The 20,347-nt window shown below is 48.3% G+C and overlaps 1 protein-coding gene across 1 annotated transcript; it reads left to right on the forward strand.

The window, feature by feature from the left end:
* The first annotated feature begins 1,226 nt into the window (after window positions 1-1,226).
* Window positions 1,227-18,760, forward strand: paqr6 (progestin and adipoQ receptor family member VI). The gene is made up of 8 exons (XM_067975907.1): window positions 1,227-1,404; window positions 4,014-4,202; window positions 4,923-5,050; window positions 6,897-7,102; window positions 8,942-9,068; window positions 10,093-10,189; window positions 11,478-11,622; window positions 12,859-18,760. Exons 2-8 carry the CDS (start codon window positions 4,152-4,154, stop codon window positions 13,128-13,130), a joined length of 1,026 nt encoding a protein of 341 aa, XP_067832008.1. The 5' UTR covers window positions 1,227-1,404; window positions 4,014-4,151; the 3' UTR covers window positions 13,131-18,760.
* The last annotated feature ends 1,587 nt before the right edge of the window (window positions 18,761-20,347 follow it).

A 20,347-nucleotide genomic window follows, 5' to 3' on the forward strand; every position in this document is an offset into this window, starting at 1 on the left:
CGCTGGTCGCTGCTCGATCCTGAGCAGTTTGTGTTCCTTTGCAGCACATCCACATGGGGCCAAATCGATAGAGGAGACTTTCGGCCATGTTCCACCGGAGAATTGGCACCCACTCAACTTTGACTTTGCCCCTGGCTACAAAATGTATCCGGCAGCAGGGAATGAACAAGGTGACAGACCCGGGACAAGATGCTAAACTTCTTGTCACTCAGCAGCATGTGAAGGTCCACAGAGCTGATCAGCTGCCACCGCTGCAGCCCCAGTGGCTCATGTGATCACAGAATCACAGAGCACAAAAAAAAAGGCCTTTCAGCCCATCGTGGCTGTGCTGGCTCTTTGAAAGAGCTATCCAGTTAGCCCCACTCCCCGGAGCCCTGCAAATTTTTCCTTTTCAAGTATTTATCCAATTCCCTTTTGAGAGTTACTATTGAATCTGCTTCCTCCACCCTTCCAGATCATAGCAGTCCTGCAGAGTGGGGACGCTGTATCTTTAAATGGCAGGAGCAGCCTTGCAGAGTGCGGGCGCTGTCTCTTTAAATGGCGGGAGCAGCCTTGCAGAGTGCGGGCGCTGTCTCTTTAAATGGCGGGAGCAGCCTTGCAGAGTGCGGGCGCTGTCTCTTTAAATGGCGGGAGCAGCCTTGCAGAGTGCGGGCGCTGTCTCTTTAAATGGCGGGAGCAGCCTTGCAGCGTGCGGGCGCTGTCTCTTTAAATGGCGGGAGCAGCCTTGCAGCGTGCGGGCGCTGTCTCTTTAAATGGCGGGAGCAGCCTTTCAGAGTGCGGGTACTGTCTCTTTAAATGGCAGGGGCAGTTACACAGAGTTGGGACACTGTCTCTTTAAATGGAAGGGACGGTCCTGCAGTGTGCGGATGCTGTCTCTTTAAATGGCAGGGACAGTCCTTCAGAGCGGGGACGCTGCCTCTTTAAATGTGTAAGGAATCTTAGAACACCAGGTTATAGTGTTGGACTATTACCTGGTGTTGTAAGATTCCTTACATTTGTCCACCCCAGTCCATCACCGGCATCTCCACATCATCTTTAAATGTGGGGGTCAGACCGCAGAGAGGCACACGCTGTCCCTTTAAACGTTAAGGGGCGGTCCTGCAGAGTGGGGACGGGGAGGGACACTGTCCCTTTAAATGGCAACTCCCTTCATCAGCTGATCCTCGGAAAACAAGGGGCCCTTTCTTTATCCTTCCGCCAATCAGCCCGCTCCAAGAAGGCGGAGATTGACTCCAGCTATAAACCCAGAGAAAGAAAGGCGCAGGAGAGGAGAGGAGAGGCAGCAAGCAAGAGGTTGGTGACTGAACTCTGTACACAAGAGTCTCCAGGCATCATGACCAGCCGAAAAACTCAGGGGCAAAGAAGTCCGGAATAGGGAGAGGTACCTCACTGCACAAGAGGCTGGTAAGCTTCCCGTTCAATCTCTCCTAAGCTGTCTGCTTAAAGTCATTTTAATCACCAGTCTCAAGCCCGAGCAGCACAGTGGAACTGGAAAAGATGAACAGTAGACAAGCTGCAACTTCCTTTTTGCAATTTTTTTTTTTGCAGAACAAATTGTGCAAAGTTCCCGTCCGATGTGCTGGGTTTTTGGAGCGAAAGACTTCAGGAATGTTTCTTTTTTTTTGAAAGCTTAGCGATAGAAATCTTACTGCAATTTCTTGAAATATTGAAACTTATGAAATTCTGACCGGGCTAGACAGACTGGATGCAGGGAAGATGTTTCCCCTGGCTGGGGGGTCCAAAACGAGGGGGTCACAGTCTCGGGATAACTATAACCTGGTGTTGTAAGATTCCTTGCATTTAGGACTGAGATGTGGAGAAATTTCTTCACTCAGAGGGTGGTGAACCTGTGGAATTCTCTCCCACCGAAGGCAGTGGAGGACAAGTCACTGAATATATTTAAGAAGGAGCTGGATAGATTTCTGGACACAAAAAGCATCAAGGGGTATGGGGAGAGAGTGGGAATATGGTATTGAGATAGAGCATCAGCCATGATTAAGAAAAGACATACTTGCTCTCGAGGCAGTACAAAGAAGGTTCACTCGGTTAATCCCGGGGATGAGGGGGCGGACATATGAGGAGAGGTTGAGTAGATTGGGACTCTACTCATTGGCGTTCAGAAGAATGAGAGGCGATCTTATTGAAACATATAAGATTGTGAAGGGGCTTGATCGGGTGGATGCGGTAAGGATGTTCCCAAGGATGGGTGAAACTAGAACGAGGGGGCATAATCTTAGAATAAGGGGCTGCTCTTTCAAAACTGAGATGAGGAGAAACTTCTTCACTCAGAGGGTAGTAGGTCTGTGGAATTTGCTGCCCCAGGAAGCTGTGGAAGCTACATCATTAAATAAATTTAAAACAGAAATAGGCAGTTTCCTAGAAGTGAAGGGAATTAGGGGTTACGGGGAGCGGGCAGGAAATTGGACATGAATTTAGATTTGAGGTTAGGATCAGATCAGCCATGATCTTATTAAATGGCGGAGCAGGCTCGAGGGGCCGATTGGCCTACTCCTGCTCCTATTTCTTATGTGCTTATGATCATATTGAATGGCGGAGCAGGCTTGAAGGGCCGAATGGCCTACTCCTGCTCCTATTTTCTATGTTGCCTCCCCAGGGGAGGAGATGGTGATGTGATAGCACTTCCAGAAACCTTAGCAACAAAGGTCAGGGGGCAGCCAGCAGAATGGACTGAAAGATGGCTACGAAACAGAAATTGAGGGTGTGAATTGAGGGTAGTTTGTTGGACTGGCAGCAAATGGGAACGGCCATTTGGACTCTGAAATTGGAGATATGGTATTGAAATCTGCAGATGGTGCCTCATTGAGGGGCTGGAACTAATAATGTGGAGGACAGCACCAAAATACAGGACGATACAAACAGGCTTGCAGACTGGGCAGATGAACGGGAAATGAAATTCAATATAGGGAAGAGATGGTCCATTTTGGTAGAAGGAATAAGGAGGTAAGAGACTAAATGGGGCAGGGGAGCTAAGAGATTTGTGAACACATACACAAAGGTAGCAATGCATGTTGATAAACCCCAATGCTTTGTTTGCACTGTTTATTTCCAGAATAAAATACGAAAGCAGAGAAGTTATGTTAAACTTGTATAGAACCTTGGTTAGACCGCACTTGGGGTACTGTGCACAGTTCTGGTCTCTCTATTACAAAAAAGGATATTGAGGCACTGTAGTCAGTTGCATCCCCTCAATTCTGGTATCATCCTTGTAAACCTTTCCTGCACCATCAGGAACGATTGAGCAGGCTGGGACTTTATTTTCTGGGAAAGAGGAGATCGCTAAGATTATGAAGGGGGTTCGAGAGGGTGGGATGTAGAGAAGATGTTTCCACTTGTGGGTGAGTCCAGAACAAGGGGGACATAAATGTAAGATAGTCACTAACAGATCAAATAAAGAATTCAGGAGAAACTTCTTTACACAGTGGTGAGAATGTGGAACTTGCTACCACAAGGAGTGGTTGAGGTGAATAGTGCAGATGCATTTAAGGGGAAGCTGGATAAACACAAGAGGGAGAAAGGGATAGAAGGATATGGTGAGATGAGGAGGCTGCTGTGGAGAATAAACACCGGCATAGACCAGTTGGGCCGAATGGCCTGTTTCAGTGCTGTACACCATATAATTCTATGCTTGGAGCCTGACGATATTTAAACCTCTGCACTTGAGCTGATGAGCTTTGTGTCACGTGCAAACCAGCTTCACTGCAGGACACTTGCTTACCCTCAAGCTCGATGTTTTTGAAAGATGTGAGGCGGAGATTGCGCTTACAAAAAAAAACTTGCATTTATATAGCGCCTTTCATGACCTCAGGATGTCCCTAAGCGCTTTACAGCCAATGAAGTGACAACTAAGTGAAGCACCTTGAGATGTTCTACTATGTTAAAAACGCTATATAAATGCAAGTTCTTTTGTAATGTAATTAATGGAATGACCTCGTCTCATTCCTGGCTCCTTTTTTTGTTCTATTCTAAAACACCCTTTATTGTGTTTCCTGCAGACGGGAACCAGACCAGCAATGGAGTTGAGGAGGAGAAGGTGTGGAGGGCACCTGACTGAGCTACATTGATCGTCCAATACAGGACGCCTACAGAAAACCAGGGTAGCGCGTCATCTTGTACGGGAAAAGGACTCCGAGATGTTAACAGTCAAGTTGCCCCACCTCTTAAACAATCACCAAGTCCCCAGAGTAAGTCCAACGGAACTGAGATCTCATCCAAATTTTCAGAGCAAAGGGTGTTAGTACAACCCAGACTCTCAGATTAATAGCCCCGGTAATGATTACGCTATCCATCAAATCTCTGCATTAATACAAAAATCTTGCATTGGACACCCACTTCCTGTTGTCACGGGTATTTGGTCACACTTTTCTGACAACATCCCAATGCAAAATTGCTATGTCAACATTTCCCATTCAGTTTTGCTATGTAAACGGTCACGCTGTAGTTTCAGACTCTGGTCACTTGGTGGCTCTGTGGAGCAGATTTCTAAAATCTCTCCTCCCAATTCCAGCACCAATCTTGTGTATATATATTTTTAAAAACCTATACATTCATCAACTGTCTGTGGGGAAATTTTTTTAAAATTAAAAAAAAAACTCATAAGTATCATTCATCTGTCCTAATTTCAGGTTAAAATAGTGTTAAAATTTCTAGTTCTTGATCGCTCTCTGGTGCCTCCTGCTGCAGACAGCTGTGCATACACATGTAGCCAGGGGTCCAGTTACCCCTCTCCTGAGCAGGACAATCGATGTTTCAGCCAAGCATTGCAAACATTGTCAACGCAGCCTACAATCGGAAACCTCTCCGGGCGACGTTCCAGAATGGAGGAATTGGAAAGTGGCTCTGCCGAGGTTTGTGGGATCCTTCTCTGCTCACTTTGTCTTTTTTTGTGCTTCTGTGCCATCCAGGTTTTCCGTGAAGATGGAATTATCTCTGGCTACCGTCACCCAAAGAGCACGGCAGTCGACTGCCTCCTCAGCACGTTCCAAATGACTAACGAGACTCTTAACATTTGGACTCATTTCCTCCCTACGTGGTACGTAAGCGGTCTAGGGATGGGAGGGAGCGGGGGGGGTCTGCTCGTTCTTGATGTAAGTTCCCTCTTTTTTTTTCCACCCCCCTCAATCCTGCTGGGGTACGATTCCATCAGCTTCAACTGCCCTCCCGTGCTTCATGTGTGGGAGTGAGTGTAAGCAGCCTAGTCAACCAAGGGGGGCATCGCAAGCACGCCCTCGCCTGATACTCCCGCACGTGGATTTTTCCAGCGAGAGTCCTCGGACAGCAGTCTGGATAATAACACCACCGCTGATTTTAACGGTCCCTGAGGCCAAGAGGTTGAAATCACTAATTCAGCACAGACTGAGGGTGAAACCTGGGACTTTTGTTGCCTGACACTGGGCACTGTATCACCCATCGAACAACATGGCTCAGTACAATACTAGGCACTGTATTCACTGCGGGTTATCAGTGAAGCTATACTTAAACTCTTGACTGTGTTTCACCTAAAAGGATTATGTGGGAATGAGTGTTGATTTTAAGAAACTGAATCTGTGATTTCCTTTACTGCACTTTTTTTTTTGCACACTCACTGAGCACAAGGACACAGTCACTTCCTGGCCCAAACATTGCTCTCCTCTTCCTACGGAGTTATTGGCTCCGCTGCACTGATTACAAAAAGACAGTCGAAACCTTGTTGTACAACACCAACCTGCATTTATATAGCGCCTTTAATGTAATAAAACATCCCAAGGTGCTTCACAGGAGCGATTATCAAACAAAAATTGACACCGAGCCACATGAGATATTAGGACAGGTGATCAAAAGCTTGGTCAAAGAGGTAGGTTTTAAGGAGGAGGAGAGAGGGGTTTAGGGAGGGAATTCCAGAGCTCAGGGCCCAGGCAGCTGAAGGCACGGCCGCCAATGGTGGAGCGATTAAAATCGGGGGATGCGCAAGAGGCCAGAATTGGAGGAGCGCAGAGATCTCGGAGGGTTGTAGGGCTGGAGGAGGTTACAGAGATAGGGAGGGAGGGGCGAGGCCATGGAGGGATTTGAAAACAAGGATGAGAATTTTAAAATCAATTTTACAAGACTATATTTCTGCCAGTAAGCAGTTTCCCCGCGTGCTCTAACATAACTGGGTGACAGCAAAACCATTACTACATTGCCCCGCAGTTCCCTGGCAGTCTAGTGATCCATTGTACATGAATTTGGCATTGAGCCACTCTGGTTAACTATTTTCAAACATACCCAGAACTGAGAGCTTCTAAATATCAGGGAAGGCTGAACAGGCTGGGACTCTCCTCTAGAAAAGAGAAGGCTGAGGGGTGACCTGATCGAGGTCTTTAAAATTATGAAGGGGTTCGATAGGGTAGACGTAGAGAAGATGTTTCCACTTGTGGGGGAGACCAGAACTAGAGGTCATAAATATAAGATAATCACTAATAAATCCAATCGGGAATTCAGGAGAAACTTCTTTACCCAGAGAGTGGTGAGAATGTGGAACTCACTCCCACAAGGAGTGGTTGAGGGGAATAACATAGATGCATTTAAGGGGAAGCTGGATAAACACATGAGGGAGAAAGGAATAGAAGGATATGCTGATAGGGTGAGATGAATTAGGGTGGGAGGAGGCTCGTGTGGAGCATAAACACCAGCATAGACCAGTTGGGCCGAATGGCCTGTTTCCGTGCTGTAAATTGGATGTAACTCTATGTAACAGCTAAAATTGGTCTTGAGATCAGAGACTAGACAATCGAAGAGCAATCCCCATTGACCTCACTGGCGCCTTCCACACGTTCTCTGAGACGCGTGTCTGTGCCCTTCGACCCCTCGCACCCACTTATTTACGCACCAGGCTCACACCTCTTCCTTGTTTCTTGCAGGTACTTCCTGTGGAAGTTTCTGGTCCTCTCGCACACCTTGGACTTCTATAATGAGGCTTACACATGGCCGCTGTTCGTTTACATGCTTTTCATCTGCCTCTACCCTTTCACATCCAGCTGTGCCCACACCTTCAGCACTATGTCCGCCGAAGCCCGACATATCTGCTACTTCTTCGACTACGGTGCACTTAGCCTCTACAGCTTGGGTATGTAAGTACCACTCACTCCCACGTACCTCACCTCATCCGCTCACTGTCTACCATTGTGTGATCTCCGAGTATGACTTAAGTTTCTTCCTCTTCCACCCCCCCAGGTTGCTCAGCTAGGGGTCGCCAACTCTGGTTGGACATATTCCTGGAGGTTTTGTCACGTGACCTCCAGTGCCCCACCCACCCCCCCCAAAGCTCTCGCACCATTGGTCGCCCAACACGCCCATCCTCACATCGCTCCGCCTTCCCACGGCCAATCGGAAAGCAAACAGACTCTTCGTTACCCGATTGGATAATTCTTGACTGTCGGGCAAACAGCCCAGTTTCTCCCTCGTTTTCCCCATCTCCAATATTTTAAAAACTAATAAACGTAAGTGTTCAAAAAAAATTGGAAAAGAAACGCCTCCCCATACGAATTTTCTCCCAGGTCGCTCGAAAGCCGGGTCTTGGAGATTAATCTTCCATTCCTGGAGACTCCAGGCCATTCCTGGAGACTCCAGGCCATTCCTGGAGACTCCAGGCCATTCCTGGAGACTCCAGGCCATTCCTGGAGACTCCAGGCCATTCCTGGAGACTCCAGGCCATTCCTGGAGACTCCAGGCCATTCCTGGAGACTCCAGGCCATTCCTGGAGACTCCAGGCCATTCCTGGAGACTCCAGGCCATTCCTGGAGACTCCAGGCCATTCCTGGAGACTCCAGGCCATTCCTGGAGACTCCAGGCCATTCCTGGAGACTCCAGGCCATTCCTGGAGGGTTGGCAACCCTAGCTTAGGGGCGAGAGAGAAGAAGGCCCAGCCGCCAATGGTGGAGCGCTGAAAATCGGGGATGCGCAAGAGGCCAGAATTGGAGGAGCGCCGAGATCTCGGAGGAGTTGTAGGGCTGGAGGAGGTTAGAGATAGGGAGGGGGTTGCTGGTGAGGCCGTGGAGGGGATTTGAACACGAGGATGAGAATTTTAAAATCGAGGAATTGCTAGACTAGGAGCCAATGTAGGTCAGCGAGCACAGGGAATGATGGGTGCACACCAGTCGAATACTGATCTCCGGATGTGGCTTCTAACAAGAAGCAGGTTGTCCCTGGGCAGTCACCAGAATTCTGGCGCTCTCTCTCTCTCTCTCTCTCTCTCTCTCCCTCCCTCCCTGCCTTGGGTTTACAATCGAGCCGCACCAGTGCGATCTCGGGAATGTTGAGATCACACGGTTCCTGATCAAATTAAAACAGGGGGAGGGGGAGAAACATCCCTACCAGCTGCCCTGTATAGCATTGAGTCAAACAAGCCTGACTGGGAGGGATATAGACAGAGGCATTGTCTTCACAAATAAAGGCCCAATTCACAGCCCTGTTATTGAGCACAGAACTGAATTAATTTACGGCGTACAAACTCCCCTTGTTTTCCACTATGTAACCTTTAAGTAGATATCCGACACTGAATGGCCAAAAGTTAAACCGAAGGAACATTTTGGAAAGAAATTAATTATTTTTTAAAAAAACTTCCTTACAGAAAAACACAAGCCGACAGTTCTCGCTGCCTGTATTCAGAGTTTATTACTTGTGCCAAATTTTTCATGGGCTTTTTCCGACTGCAGAGGGAATCTGACAACGGCTGGGTGAAATAAAATGAATTTAAACCCGGTGCTGAGCCCCGCAGAGGATAGGAAGGGCCCATGTTTCATCCCCAGCCTGTGCTGCGTTAGCTGATCCCGCCCGGAGTGGGGCTCGGCCCCACCGAGAGCAGGAAAGGCCCAGGTTTCGTCCCGGGCCTGCGCTGCGATAGCTGACCTCGCCGACCCCACTGATTGTTCGATATCCCAATGCCCTCCCTGTGTCTCTGTTGCAGGATGTGCAGTCACCTACAGGGCCTACGTCATGCCAGACCGCTGGATTAACAGCACTCTACATTCCTGCTTCATCCCCGTGGCTGTCTTTAACACCGTGGTTTGCACGACGCTCTCTTGCTACTCCAGGTAGGCCCGGTTACCATGGTGACGCTGGTGAAAGTCAGATTTGAGCTTTCCAAAACATTCTTTCGGTGTCCGTGGTGAGTTTGTTGGAAACTTTGTTCTCCAATCGTAACCCTTCACTTGTAGAAATATCCGTCTAAATTGAAATTCCTGCACAGGATATAAAGGCCTCAGGGTGGGGGGGGCCGGAGCGGGCGGGCCTAGATAAGACGCTTGAAACACCGTAACCCTGCTGTGGAGTAACTTCTGCTCGTCACTCTGCTGCTGGGAGGCTGGTATTAAAACCGGAACAGCAACGTAAATGTGTGAGAAAGACCGAGCTCAGAGAAAGGAGAAGAGTCAAAAGAAAGCGGTCAGATTATATTCCCAGCTAGGCCAATGAATCAAAGGCCATCGCTACCTACGAACAGTGTCTTTCCCCAAGTTCCCTGTCCCCCCCTCTCATGTACAAATGCTCCGGGTGAGACTCCTGTCCTTTTGATGGTTTGGACTTTTATCTCTGGGAATGCGGGTAAATCAGTTTGTGCCTGATGGGATATTTCATTACACTGTCCAGACGCACCACGTCCAATGGCGTTAGAGACACTTATCTGTTATTCGGACCTCTCGTCCCTCAGGGGACATTTACCTGTTTTAACCCTGAGGGACATGAGGTCTGAATCATTGGAAAGGTCCAGTTCACTTTTAAACCTTGTTTTTTTTGTTACGTAAAATATTTAATCCGTTATAGTTTGGCTCAGTGGTAACTCCCCCACTCTTCGCAATAGCAGCCGTGGGATCTTTTGCATCCACCCAAGAGGGCTAGACTGGGCCTCTGTTTAACGTCTCATCCGAAAGACGGCCTTTCCGACACTGCAGTACCGTACTGGGCGTGTCGGCCTGGATCGTCTACTCAACTCTCTGGCGTGGGGCTCGAACCCACGACCTTCTGATTGAGAGGCGAGCGTGCTACCCGCTGAGCCACGGCGGACAGACAAAGATTGATAACTCCACAAGGTTCCTTTCTGGCTGTTTCTTTTGTTACCAGGTTCCTAGAGATCGAACAGCCCAAGCTGAGTAAAACACTGAGGATCACAGCCTTCACCTATCCCTTCCTGTTTGACAACATCCCCCTCTTCTACAGGGTAAGAACTAACTGGCAAAGTATGGAACATAGGAACAGGAGTAGGCCATTCAGCCCCTCGTGCCTGCTCCGCCATTTGATAAGATCATGGCTGATCTGTGATCTAACTCCATATACCTGCCTTTGGCCCATATCCCTTAATACCTTTGGTTGCCAAAAAGCTATCTATCTCAAATTTAAATTTAGCAATTGAGCTAGTATCAATTGCCGTTTGCGGAAGAGAGTTCCAAACTTCTGCCACCCTTTGTGTGGAGAAATGTTTTCTAATCTCGCTCCTGAAAGGGCTGGCTCTAATTTTTAGACTGTGCCCCCTACTCCTAGAATCCCCAACCAGCGGAAATAGTTTCTCTCTATCCATCCTATCCGTTCCCCTTAATATCTTATAAACTTCGATCAGATCACCCCATGACCTTCTAAACTCCAGAATACACCCCCAATTTGTGTAATCTCTCCTCGTAACTTAACCCTTGAAGTCCGGGTATCATTCTAGTAAACCTACGCTGCACTCCCTCCAAGGCCAATATGTCCTTCCGAAGGTGCGGTGCCCAGAACTGCTCACAGTACTCCAGGTGTGGTCTAACCAGGGTTTTGTATAGCTGCAGCATAACTTCTGCCCCCTTGTACTCCAGTCCTCTAGATATAAAGGCCAGCATTCCATTAGCCTTATTGATTATTTTCTGCACCTGTTCATGACACTTCAATGATCTATGTACCTGAACCCCTAAATCCCTTTGGACATCCACTGTTTTTAACTTTTTACCATTTAGAAAGTACCCTGTTCTATGGCTATAGACAGATAAAAGGGAACAATTCACTCCCGTCTGGTACTGTGCGGCCCGTGTGTGTCTCCGTGTCAGCTCCTGTACATGTACAGTACACAGCGGGTAAAAGGGAACGATTCACTCCCGTCTGGTACTGTACGGCCTGTGTTGGCTCCTGTACATGTACAGTATATATCGGGTAACGGGGCAAATTAGAAAGCAGAGGTGATTGGAACACAGCAGTTCCTCCCTGAAGAGCTGAGATGCAAAAACCGAGCCACAACGGCGCCACCAGATGGTGGGAGGGTGTAATCGCAGCGTGACACGTTTACATAGGCAACTTCCATTATAAATAAGGACATGGCGGAGAAAGCTGGCACAACAGGGTGACGAGAACTCGCAGACGCAAGATTTAGAATCTTTTGAAACTGAAAGATGGCGTCAGCGCGGACAAGTTCCCCCGGAGAGCCCGGGGAGTGTTCGAATGTGAGACTGCTCAGCTCTCTCCCTTTTTCCCTCGCTCCACAGCTGTTACTGTGCTGGGGCGAAGATTGCAGCCACAATGATGCTGTGCCCACTCACTACCACCACCTGATACTCGCTATCCTCACCTGCTTCCTGTTTGCCTCACACCTACCAGAACGCCTGGCTCCTGGCTGCTTCGATTACATCGGTGAGTCTCTGGCCTGCCGGGGATTGGGGAAGTGGGGATGGGGGGAGAGCAAGGGGAGCAGGGGCGGGTTTTTGGGGGATGGTATTTAACCTCAGTCAGCCTGCAGCACTGGCGAGAAATGTAATAGTCTGCAGGACCGACATTCACTGAGTGCGTCCGAGCTGCCCTTTGACCTCTGACTTGTGTCCAACCTGTGCAGGATAAAGGGGCATCACATCTTAGGGTTGCCAACCCTCCAGGATTGACCTGGAGTCTGCGGGAATGAAAGCTTCCTGTCCTGTGAGCAACTCGGGGCGGGGGGAAATCACAGGCGTTTTTTTGTTTTTCTTTGTTTATTAGTTAGAGAAATATTGGAGATGGGGTGGGGGGAGAGGCTGTTTGACCAGTTGGGGCCGATTGGAGGCGCAAGGTCATGTGACGAAACCTCCAGGAATACGTCTAACCACAGTTGGCAACCCTGCGTCATCGTCAACAATAACTTGCATTTATATAGCGCCTTTAATGTAATAAAACGTCCCGAGGTGCTTCACGAGCATAAGTCAGATTAAAAATTTGACACCGAGCCACGTAAGGAGATATTAGGACAGGTGACCAAAAGCTCGGTCAAAGAGGTAGGTTTTAAGGAGTGTCTTAAAGGAGGAGAGAGCGAGGCGGAGAGGTTTAGGGAGGGAATTCCAGAGCTTAGGGCCGAGGCAGCTGAAGGCATGGCCGCCAATGGTGGAGCGAAGGAAATCGGGGATGCGCAAGAGGCCAGAATTGGAGGAGCGCAGAGATCTCGGAGGGTTGTAGGGGCTGGAGGAGGTTACAGAGATAGTGAGGGGGGGGCGAGGGCCATGGAGGGATTTGAAAACAAGGATGAGAATTTAAAAATTGAGGCATTGCCGGACTGGGAGCCAACGTAGGTCAGCGTAGAGCACATCTTTGTGAATAAATATCTGGCATTTTTTCCATTTGGTTGACACCGTGAGACACATTGAATATCGACATTGTGTCGCTCAACTTATTTTCAATTGGAAAACCGGGGGGATTCCTCCCAGAAAACCACTGCAAATGGTCTAGGAACGGGGAACTCGGCAACTACAGGGGCTCAGACCTGGGGCTTTTCCGGGAGAAGCTTTGAACAGGAGATTCGGATCCTGGAAACCTGCTCTGTTCTCGTGCGGCGAAAGCTGATTTGAAACCTCTGGTTTCTCGGGCCTGATGTTTTTTTTTTGTTGCATATTTTCCGTCTCCTAGGTCACAGCCACCAGCTGTTCCACATCTGTGCTGTCGCCGGCACGCACTTCCAGATGGAGGCCATCATCACCGACATGGGCTGCCGCCATTCCTGGCTGGAGCTCCACGCCCCATTGCCGTCGCTCGAGGGGACGTTGGGGGTCACGGTGGTCTGTTTGCTCCTCAACCTCCTGATCATCGGAATCTTCGTCCTCCTCTTGTCCTGGTCCCCCAGCTCCTCTTCCTTTCTGCAGAGCAACTTCCCCGACAGGGTCAAGCAGAAGAGAGAGTGAGCCAAGCTGGTGGCCCATGACGTTTTGACTCTTCAGAAGGGAGAACCCAAGATGCACAGCTCCCCCCAGCCCCCACCCACCTTGGTCAGGGAAGGAGACACTTTCAGGTCAGAGCTCCTGTCTCTACCACAACTTTGGTTTGAAAGCGCCATTTTTGCACAAGTCCCCAGGAGATAACAAACGGATCCCAACTGGACTGCCCATCTGGGTCCTTTTGGAAGACGTTCACATTTGCGTTCTGAATGCCAGATTCCTCCAATCGACCCCTGGCATGGGAGGCCCTCGGTTTTAATTTGCTGACCAAAATTGTGCCCGTTTTGAAAGAGTCGCCGGCAATTTTGACCAGCGTTGGTCTTTAGCCTGCTCCTGGCGCTCGGTCATAGGGGAGTCTCGTTGGTCGCTCGATGGAAGAGAGCGAGTGGGGCCTGGGAGAGATCTGGGCTGCTTTGCGAATGAACAAAGTCGTCTTAATCTTCCATCCTCTTCCCTGGCCCCCAGAGAAGCCTTTCGGTATGGATATGGAGTTGAGGTACATATCAGCTGTGGTCTAATTGAATGGCGGGAAGAGGCTCGAGGGGCTGAATGGCCTCCTCCTGTTACTATGTTAGTCACATGTACACAAACCATTTACCCTCTGGACCCAAAGAGGTCTTAAAACTCTTCACTATCTTTCTGACAGTTATGTGTTGAGCTAACACCGGGGCTAGTATCTATCATTAATCTCCCCGTTACCATTCCCGGGACCACATTACATGCATTGTCTCCCCACCCTGGTACAGAGCCTACTATATTACCAGGGCAAGTGAATTGATGCAACAAGTAATTTAATCCCTACGATCCACTCTCAAACTAGCAGTGGAACATCGTAACGGCCAGGACTTAGCACTGCTTGGAGATTGCAAGCAAGACCTGGTGGTGGGTGAGTTAAGTCATGTCATATATCCAGAATGGACCCAAAATATGCAAATGAGATTGGTTCAAACTTTGCAATTGACTAACAACTACGTGTCAGGTGCATGTCTGTCACACTTGGGGTGTCCCATGCTGCACCTCACACTTAGGGCGTCCCACGCCATGCCTCACACTTGTAAATGTCACGGGTACTAAAACAAAAGCAATAATACCGGTCAGTTTCCATTTGCTTTCTCAGACCCCACTGTCCGTCCCCAAGGGAAATTTACCAGTAACCGCCAATCTACGGAAACTGCCCTCAGCAATTATTCCCTAATTCAGGGTGTGGCTAGTCAGACCACTTCCCCACAGGAAGTATCTGAGCAATGTCCCTAAAAGTACGGGTCAGATTAAACACCGCTCCATTTTAAAAGCTTAAAATCGTAACCATAACTGCAATCCCAAACTACCTGCAAGCAATGCCCCAGAAAGCTGCTAGCTTTTTATTGTATGTGTGGTGTGTGTGTGTGTGTATGCCCGAAATGTCATACCTCTGATTTAAGAGATGGGGCCCATGTGCCTTAAGTTCTAGAGTGCGCCTTTCTACCTAGTGAGTGAAAAGTGCCTAGTCCCATTCCTCGTCAATAACAAGTAATATTATCTCAGAATAATGCTGCTTTCCATAGCCTTCAATACTAGTGGAGTATTTAAACCAAATATCGGGAGATTTTAACAGAATTTTTATGTTTACTGCTTTTGAAAGCAGAATTTGTATTGATAGTCGGGTCTAAAATTTCTCTATTATAACAGATTCTTACCCTAAGTTTTCTTAGCCCATACCAGTAGAGAGCAAGACAGGCCGATAAAGGATGTTAAATGGTGTAATATAATCAATCTAAGGATTCTGGTGCCCTGTACAGAGAGGATAGTGTTTAATTCATTGTGCGTGCAGTCACCTCACATCTTGTAATGTCACAGAGCAACTTGTTATGGGGTTCCATGTTCTCGTCTACACGATTATCCACGAAATAGAAATGAGGGTCTTCGGTTATGTGGAGAGACTGGAGAAGCTGGGATTGTTCTCCTTAGAGCAGAGAAGGTTAAGGGGCGATTTAATAGAGATGTTCAAAATTATATGGGGTTTTTGATAGTGTAAATAAAGAGCAAATATTTCCACTGGCAGGAGGGTTGGTAACCAGAGGTCACAGATAAGGTAATTGGCTAAAGAACCAAAGGGGAGATGAGGAGACATTTTTTTTTACACAGCGAGTTGTTCTGATCTGAAAGGGCGGTGGGAGCAGATTCAATAATAACTTTCAAAAGGCGAATTGGAGAAATACTTGAAAAGGAAAAATTTGCAGGGCTACGGGGGAAAGAGCAAGGGGAGTGGGTCTAATTGGGCAGCTCTTTCAAAGAGCCAGCAGGGGCACGAGGGGCCGAATGGCCTCCTTCTGTGCTGTACGATTCTAAGACCTGGAAGTGGTGGGTGAGTGAGTTAATCAGTCAATTATACTTGAACCCACATTGTATCAATAAGTTGGTTTGGAGCTTCCAATTTTCCAGTGACTATGTAGTTACATAGGAGTCTTGCAGCTGGTGCACATCTGTCACACCTCAAAGTGTCACGGGTATTAAAACAAAAGCACGAACAGGAGGCCAATACGAACGCACTTGTAGTTAATGTGTCCGTGCTTACAGGGCAATTAATCCCCCGGGGTTTGTCAATTAAATCCACATCCTGCCAGAGTGGGGAGTATTAAGTCTTTTCTGGCCAGCCTGCACACATCTCTTTTACATCGAGTCTACAGTCGGTCTGTGCCGGTGTTTATTCTCCACACGAGCCTCCTCCCACCCCTCTCCATCTCACCCTATCAGCATATCCTTCTATTCCTTTCTCCCTCATGTGTTTATCCAGCTTCCCCTTGAATCCATCTACACTATTCACCTCAACCACTCCATGTGGGAGTGAGTTCCACATTCTCACCACTCTCTGGGTAAAGAAGTTTCTTCTGAGTTCCTTATTGGATTTATTAGTGACTCTCTTATATTTATGGGCCCTAGTTCTGGTCTTGCCCACAAGTGGAAACATCTTCTCTACGTCTACCCTATCGAACCCCTTCATAATCTTGAAGACCTCTATCAGGTCACCCCTCAGCCTTCTTTTCTAGAGAACAGAGCCCCAGCCTTTCCTGATTGTTAGAACCTCTCTGTTCTGGGATCAGCCTTGTGAATCTTTTTTTTGCACTTGCTCCAGTGCCTCAATATCCTTTTTGTAATATGGAGACCAGAGGTCCCCATTCTCAATGGCAATTTTACACTGCGTTTAAGAAGTTAATCTCCAAATCTGGCCCACTGGCTTCATCGACCAGGAAGGTCCAAAGTTGGATTTCCAATCTTTGCTGTGCTTGCTGATTGTGTCGGAGTGGCTACAATTGGCCTCACCCATACCGCCCCTGGACCAGGGTGAACCGAAATCAGCCAGGAGGTCCCGAACCCCTGAATGCCACCCAGCGACCCTCGACTGGACCGTGCACACGAGTGGCATCGAGCTCGAGCAGGGTGCCCTCCTCTAACCAGCCAACGCCCGCTGGCTGGGTTTCCCGGCGTGAGAAAGATGGCCTCTGCACTCCCGCCTGGGTTTCCCGTGGTCTGGCCGAGCAACGGAAGCTACCGAGGGTAAACCAAGGCCGCAGATTGTTCCCGTTCCCAATGGGAATTATACCGGCACTGGAAAAGGTGCAAAAAAGATTCGCAAGGCTGATACCAGAACTAACAATAACGTAATGAGAGGGTAACTGGTGCTTAGGAAGTAACTGGTTGCCAACTAGGAGAATTCATTAGTTGCTGCTGTAACTGGAGAGAGGGGCGTTAACCACTTTTTTAATAAAGCCAGTTAGAAGTCATTTGTGGCCCGCCCACACAGGCCTTGATACTACGTAGGTAAGGTTATTGGCCGATGCTCCTCCCAATCCCGCGACCTGCTCCATCTAGAAGGACAAGGGCAGCAGGTGCATGGGAGCACCCTCACCTCCAGGCTCCCCTCCGAGTCACACACACCAGCGCGAATTGGACGTCTACCGGCCGTTCCCTCATCGTCGCCGGGTCAAAAATCCAGGAACTCCTGAGAACGTCTGGTTGCCAACCTCGGGCGGGCCTGTCGGTTCAAAGGTCACGTTGGCAGCATCGCGCCTCAGGTCCCCCCCCACTTCCCTCATGAGGGTGCGTACAGGCCAGCGTTTCAAAACTGGCCTTCCCAAAAACAAGTTAAGTCTTGAGAGGACCCTCTCCATCATGCCCTCACGTGGTAGCACCAATGCAAAGCTGAGAACCACAGGCCACGAAACTGCCCATCAACTGTAGCTGTCCCTCCTTTAATGTCGCTACAGGTCCATTTGGTAATCAAACCATTTCTTCTCAATGGTCAAGCAATTTAGATGTTAACCATTTATAATACTTATGTAGATAATAAAGTTTGGACCGTGTTTGCTTTTGACACCTGACAGCAATTGAAAACATAACTTCATCAAATTGGCATGAGCTGGAGTTAACATATAAAATAGCCATTGGGTGTCCAAGGACCAATTGATTTGATTCGCTTAGGTTCAAAGGCCATTGAAGCTTTGGCCCAGCCTTCCGGTCAGCAGTCTGCCATGTTGAATTTCCATGATGGCAGGTGGCATCCATTTTAACTCCAGCTGCTTTGAAAACGGCCTCAAACGAAGATGCAAATCTCTGCACTGGTCACAGGCTTAAAAAGAAAACTCTGTGTTTTGTCCCACCATTGTCCATTTGGTTTAAGACAAAACCCTTTCACCGTATACGTCCACTGGCCCCCTCATCCCGAGCACAATTTTAGAGCAGGGAAAGAAACCTCGCACTATTTTTTTTCCAACGTTGCCTTGGCGTGATTATGAACGCCTTAGATCCTTGTGTCGCGAAGTGTGACGAATTATATAGTGCAGCACCCACCTGTAGTGTGACTGAATGTGCCTCCTTTGTCGTGTTCCCTATACAAGTAAAAATGCTAACATGAAACACTTGCCCTTCAAGTGCCTGAGTGTGTGTAAGAACGTGGGAGAGAGGAAGACCCCTCACTGATATGTGTAGCGACACCACAAGCCCATTGCAGTAGAAAATGTTCACAATGTCGCTACACATGGTGGCCACAATTAATTCTCCTACAATGTAGAAATGTGGACACCCTTATCTTAATAGCACTTACCTGCCATGTCACTTTGTAAACCATATTGCCAGCCAATCCTCAACCTCTTGCCCCTCTCCAAAGTAGGAACGAGTAGGACTTGACCCTGTGACGCTATTCCAAGACGAGCGGACGAGGGAGTTCTCCTGGTGTCCTGGCCAGCACTCCTCCCTCGACCGACCCCCAACAGCTTAACTGGTCAATCATCTCATAGCTGTCCGCGGGATGTTGCTGGTAGAACGTCAGTCACTGAAATGGTGAGCCCTTGGGCCTACGTGACCAGATTGAGAGTGCTGTAGCCCGACATGGGAACGCCATCCACTCTATCCCTTCACAGGAGGTCAGCCTTCTCTTCAGATAACTGCTCAAAGTTTCTGTGTGCACCGATGAGGATTGGCTAAGGGAATATGGTGGCCTTGGTCATTTAATTGGATGACGTTTGGTCAACAGCTAACTGTGTAATTTCCTTCCAGTGTGCAAAAAAATAAAGAATGTCCCAATATCTGGAATAAAATCTATAATAAAAGTTTAATCCTAACCACTTTGTCATTGTTTATTTTCTCAAATGAGTGCTCCAGGGGCCTGTGGGAGATATCCAACGTGAATCAGCCCATGGCTAAATCAAGGTTATGAGATATAAAGTTCTTTAGGGAAGGAGACCTGCCGCCCTTATGCGATATATGTGACTCCAGTCCCATGCTAACGTGGTTGACTCTTAGCTGCCTCTGAAGTGGCCTAGCAAGCCCCTCAGTTGTATCAAAGAGGAAGGCCCACCTTCTCGGAACAACGAGGGATGGGCAATAAATGCCAGCCTTGCCAGCGATGCCCAATCCCGAGAATGAATAAAAAAACACATGCTCCACCCTCTTGTTAGAACTTGTCTTGTTTCCTTTTTCCGTTCCCCTCCGCCTCTCCTGTCGGCATTGAACCTCCTTGCTCAGGTGCAGTTCCACGGGCACCAATTGCCCTCTGGTAGCTCACCCAAGTAGTCAGGGCTAATTGCTGCCCCAGCTGGGGTCAGCTAACAGAATCAAACCTGGGACCTTCCTGATCTCAGTGTGGCTCAGCTACTCATTGTTCTAACCAGTTGAGTGAGGATGCTCATTACTTAACAGTGGAGCAGCATTCCATCCTTGGTTAGCTGTCAGCCGTGGCTCGATGGATAGCACTCTCGCCTCTGAGTCATAAAGACCGTGGGTTCAAGCCCCACTCCAGAGACTTTGAGCACATAATCCAGGCTGACACTCCCAGTGTGGTACTGAGGGAGAGCTGCACTGTCAGAGGTGCCGTCTTTCACATGAGACGTTAAACTGAGGCCCCGTTTGCCCCCTCAGGTGGATGTAAAAGTTCCCATAGCCACTATCTATCCCACCAGCGAACAAAAGTTATCTGTTTTTAATATAACGGGTCATTTGCTGTCTTTCTCTTCCTTCCGGATGTTTCTATGTTTCTGCCTCTCTGTTTTTTTTGGTTGTTTGTATATTCAGTGGCCCTGTAGGTAACACCTCTCTGTCTGAACACTTTGATTGCCTTGGCAACGGGCAGTTGGAAAGACTGTCTGTAATCACCAGGTATTGTTCTGTGATTTATAAATGCGAAAGGTTCGAGGATTTCATTTCCACATTCACCAGAGGAAGGAGGAAGCCTCCGAAAGCTTGTGATTTTCAAATAAAATTGTTGGACTATAACTTGGTGTTGTAAAATTGTTTACCACTATCTAAAGAGCAGAGGAGTATTCCAGGAGTGTCCTGGCCAATATTTATCCCTCAACCAATGTCACTAAAACAGACTATCTGCTCATTATCACATTTCTGTTTGTGGGATCTTGCTGTGCACAAATTGAGCTGCCCTGTTTCCCACATTACAACAGTGACCACACTTGAAAAATTACTTCATTAGCTGTAAAGTGCTTTGTGCATGGTGCCCAACACAGGTCAATGCATCCGTTTACTCCTCCAGTGACAGCGCCACCTGGAGGCTCGGATGACCTGCTGAATCGGCAGCTGCAGCCCCCAGCGGCGGGGATGATGATTATAATTCGTCTGCAGCGCCGCCCAGTGGCTGGGATGATGATTATATTTCGTCTGCAGCGCCATCTAGCGGCTGGGATTATGATATATTTCGT

Source organism: Heptranchias perlo, chromosome 44 (genome assembly GCF_035084215.1).
Source record: "Heptranchias perlo isolate sHepPer1 chromosome 44, sHepPer1.hap1, whole genome shotgun sequence".
Lineage (NCBI taxonomy): Eukaryota > Metazoa > Chordata > Chondrichthyes > Hexanchiformes > Hexanchidae > Heptranchias > Heptranchias perlo.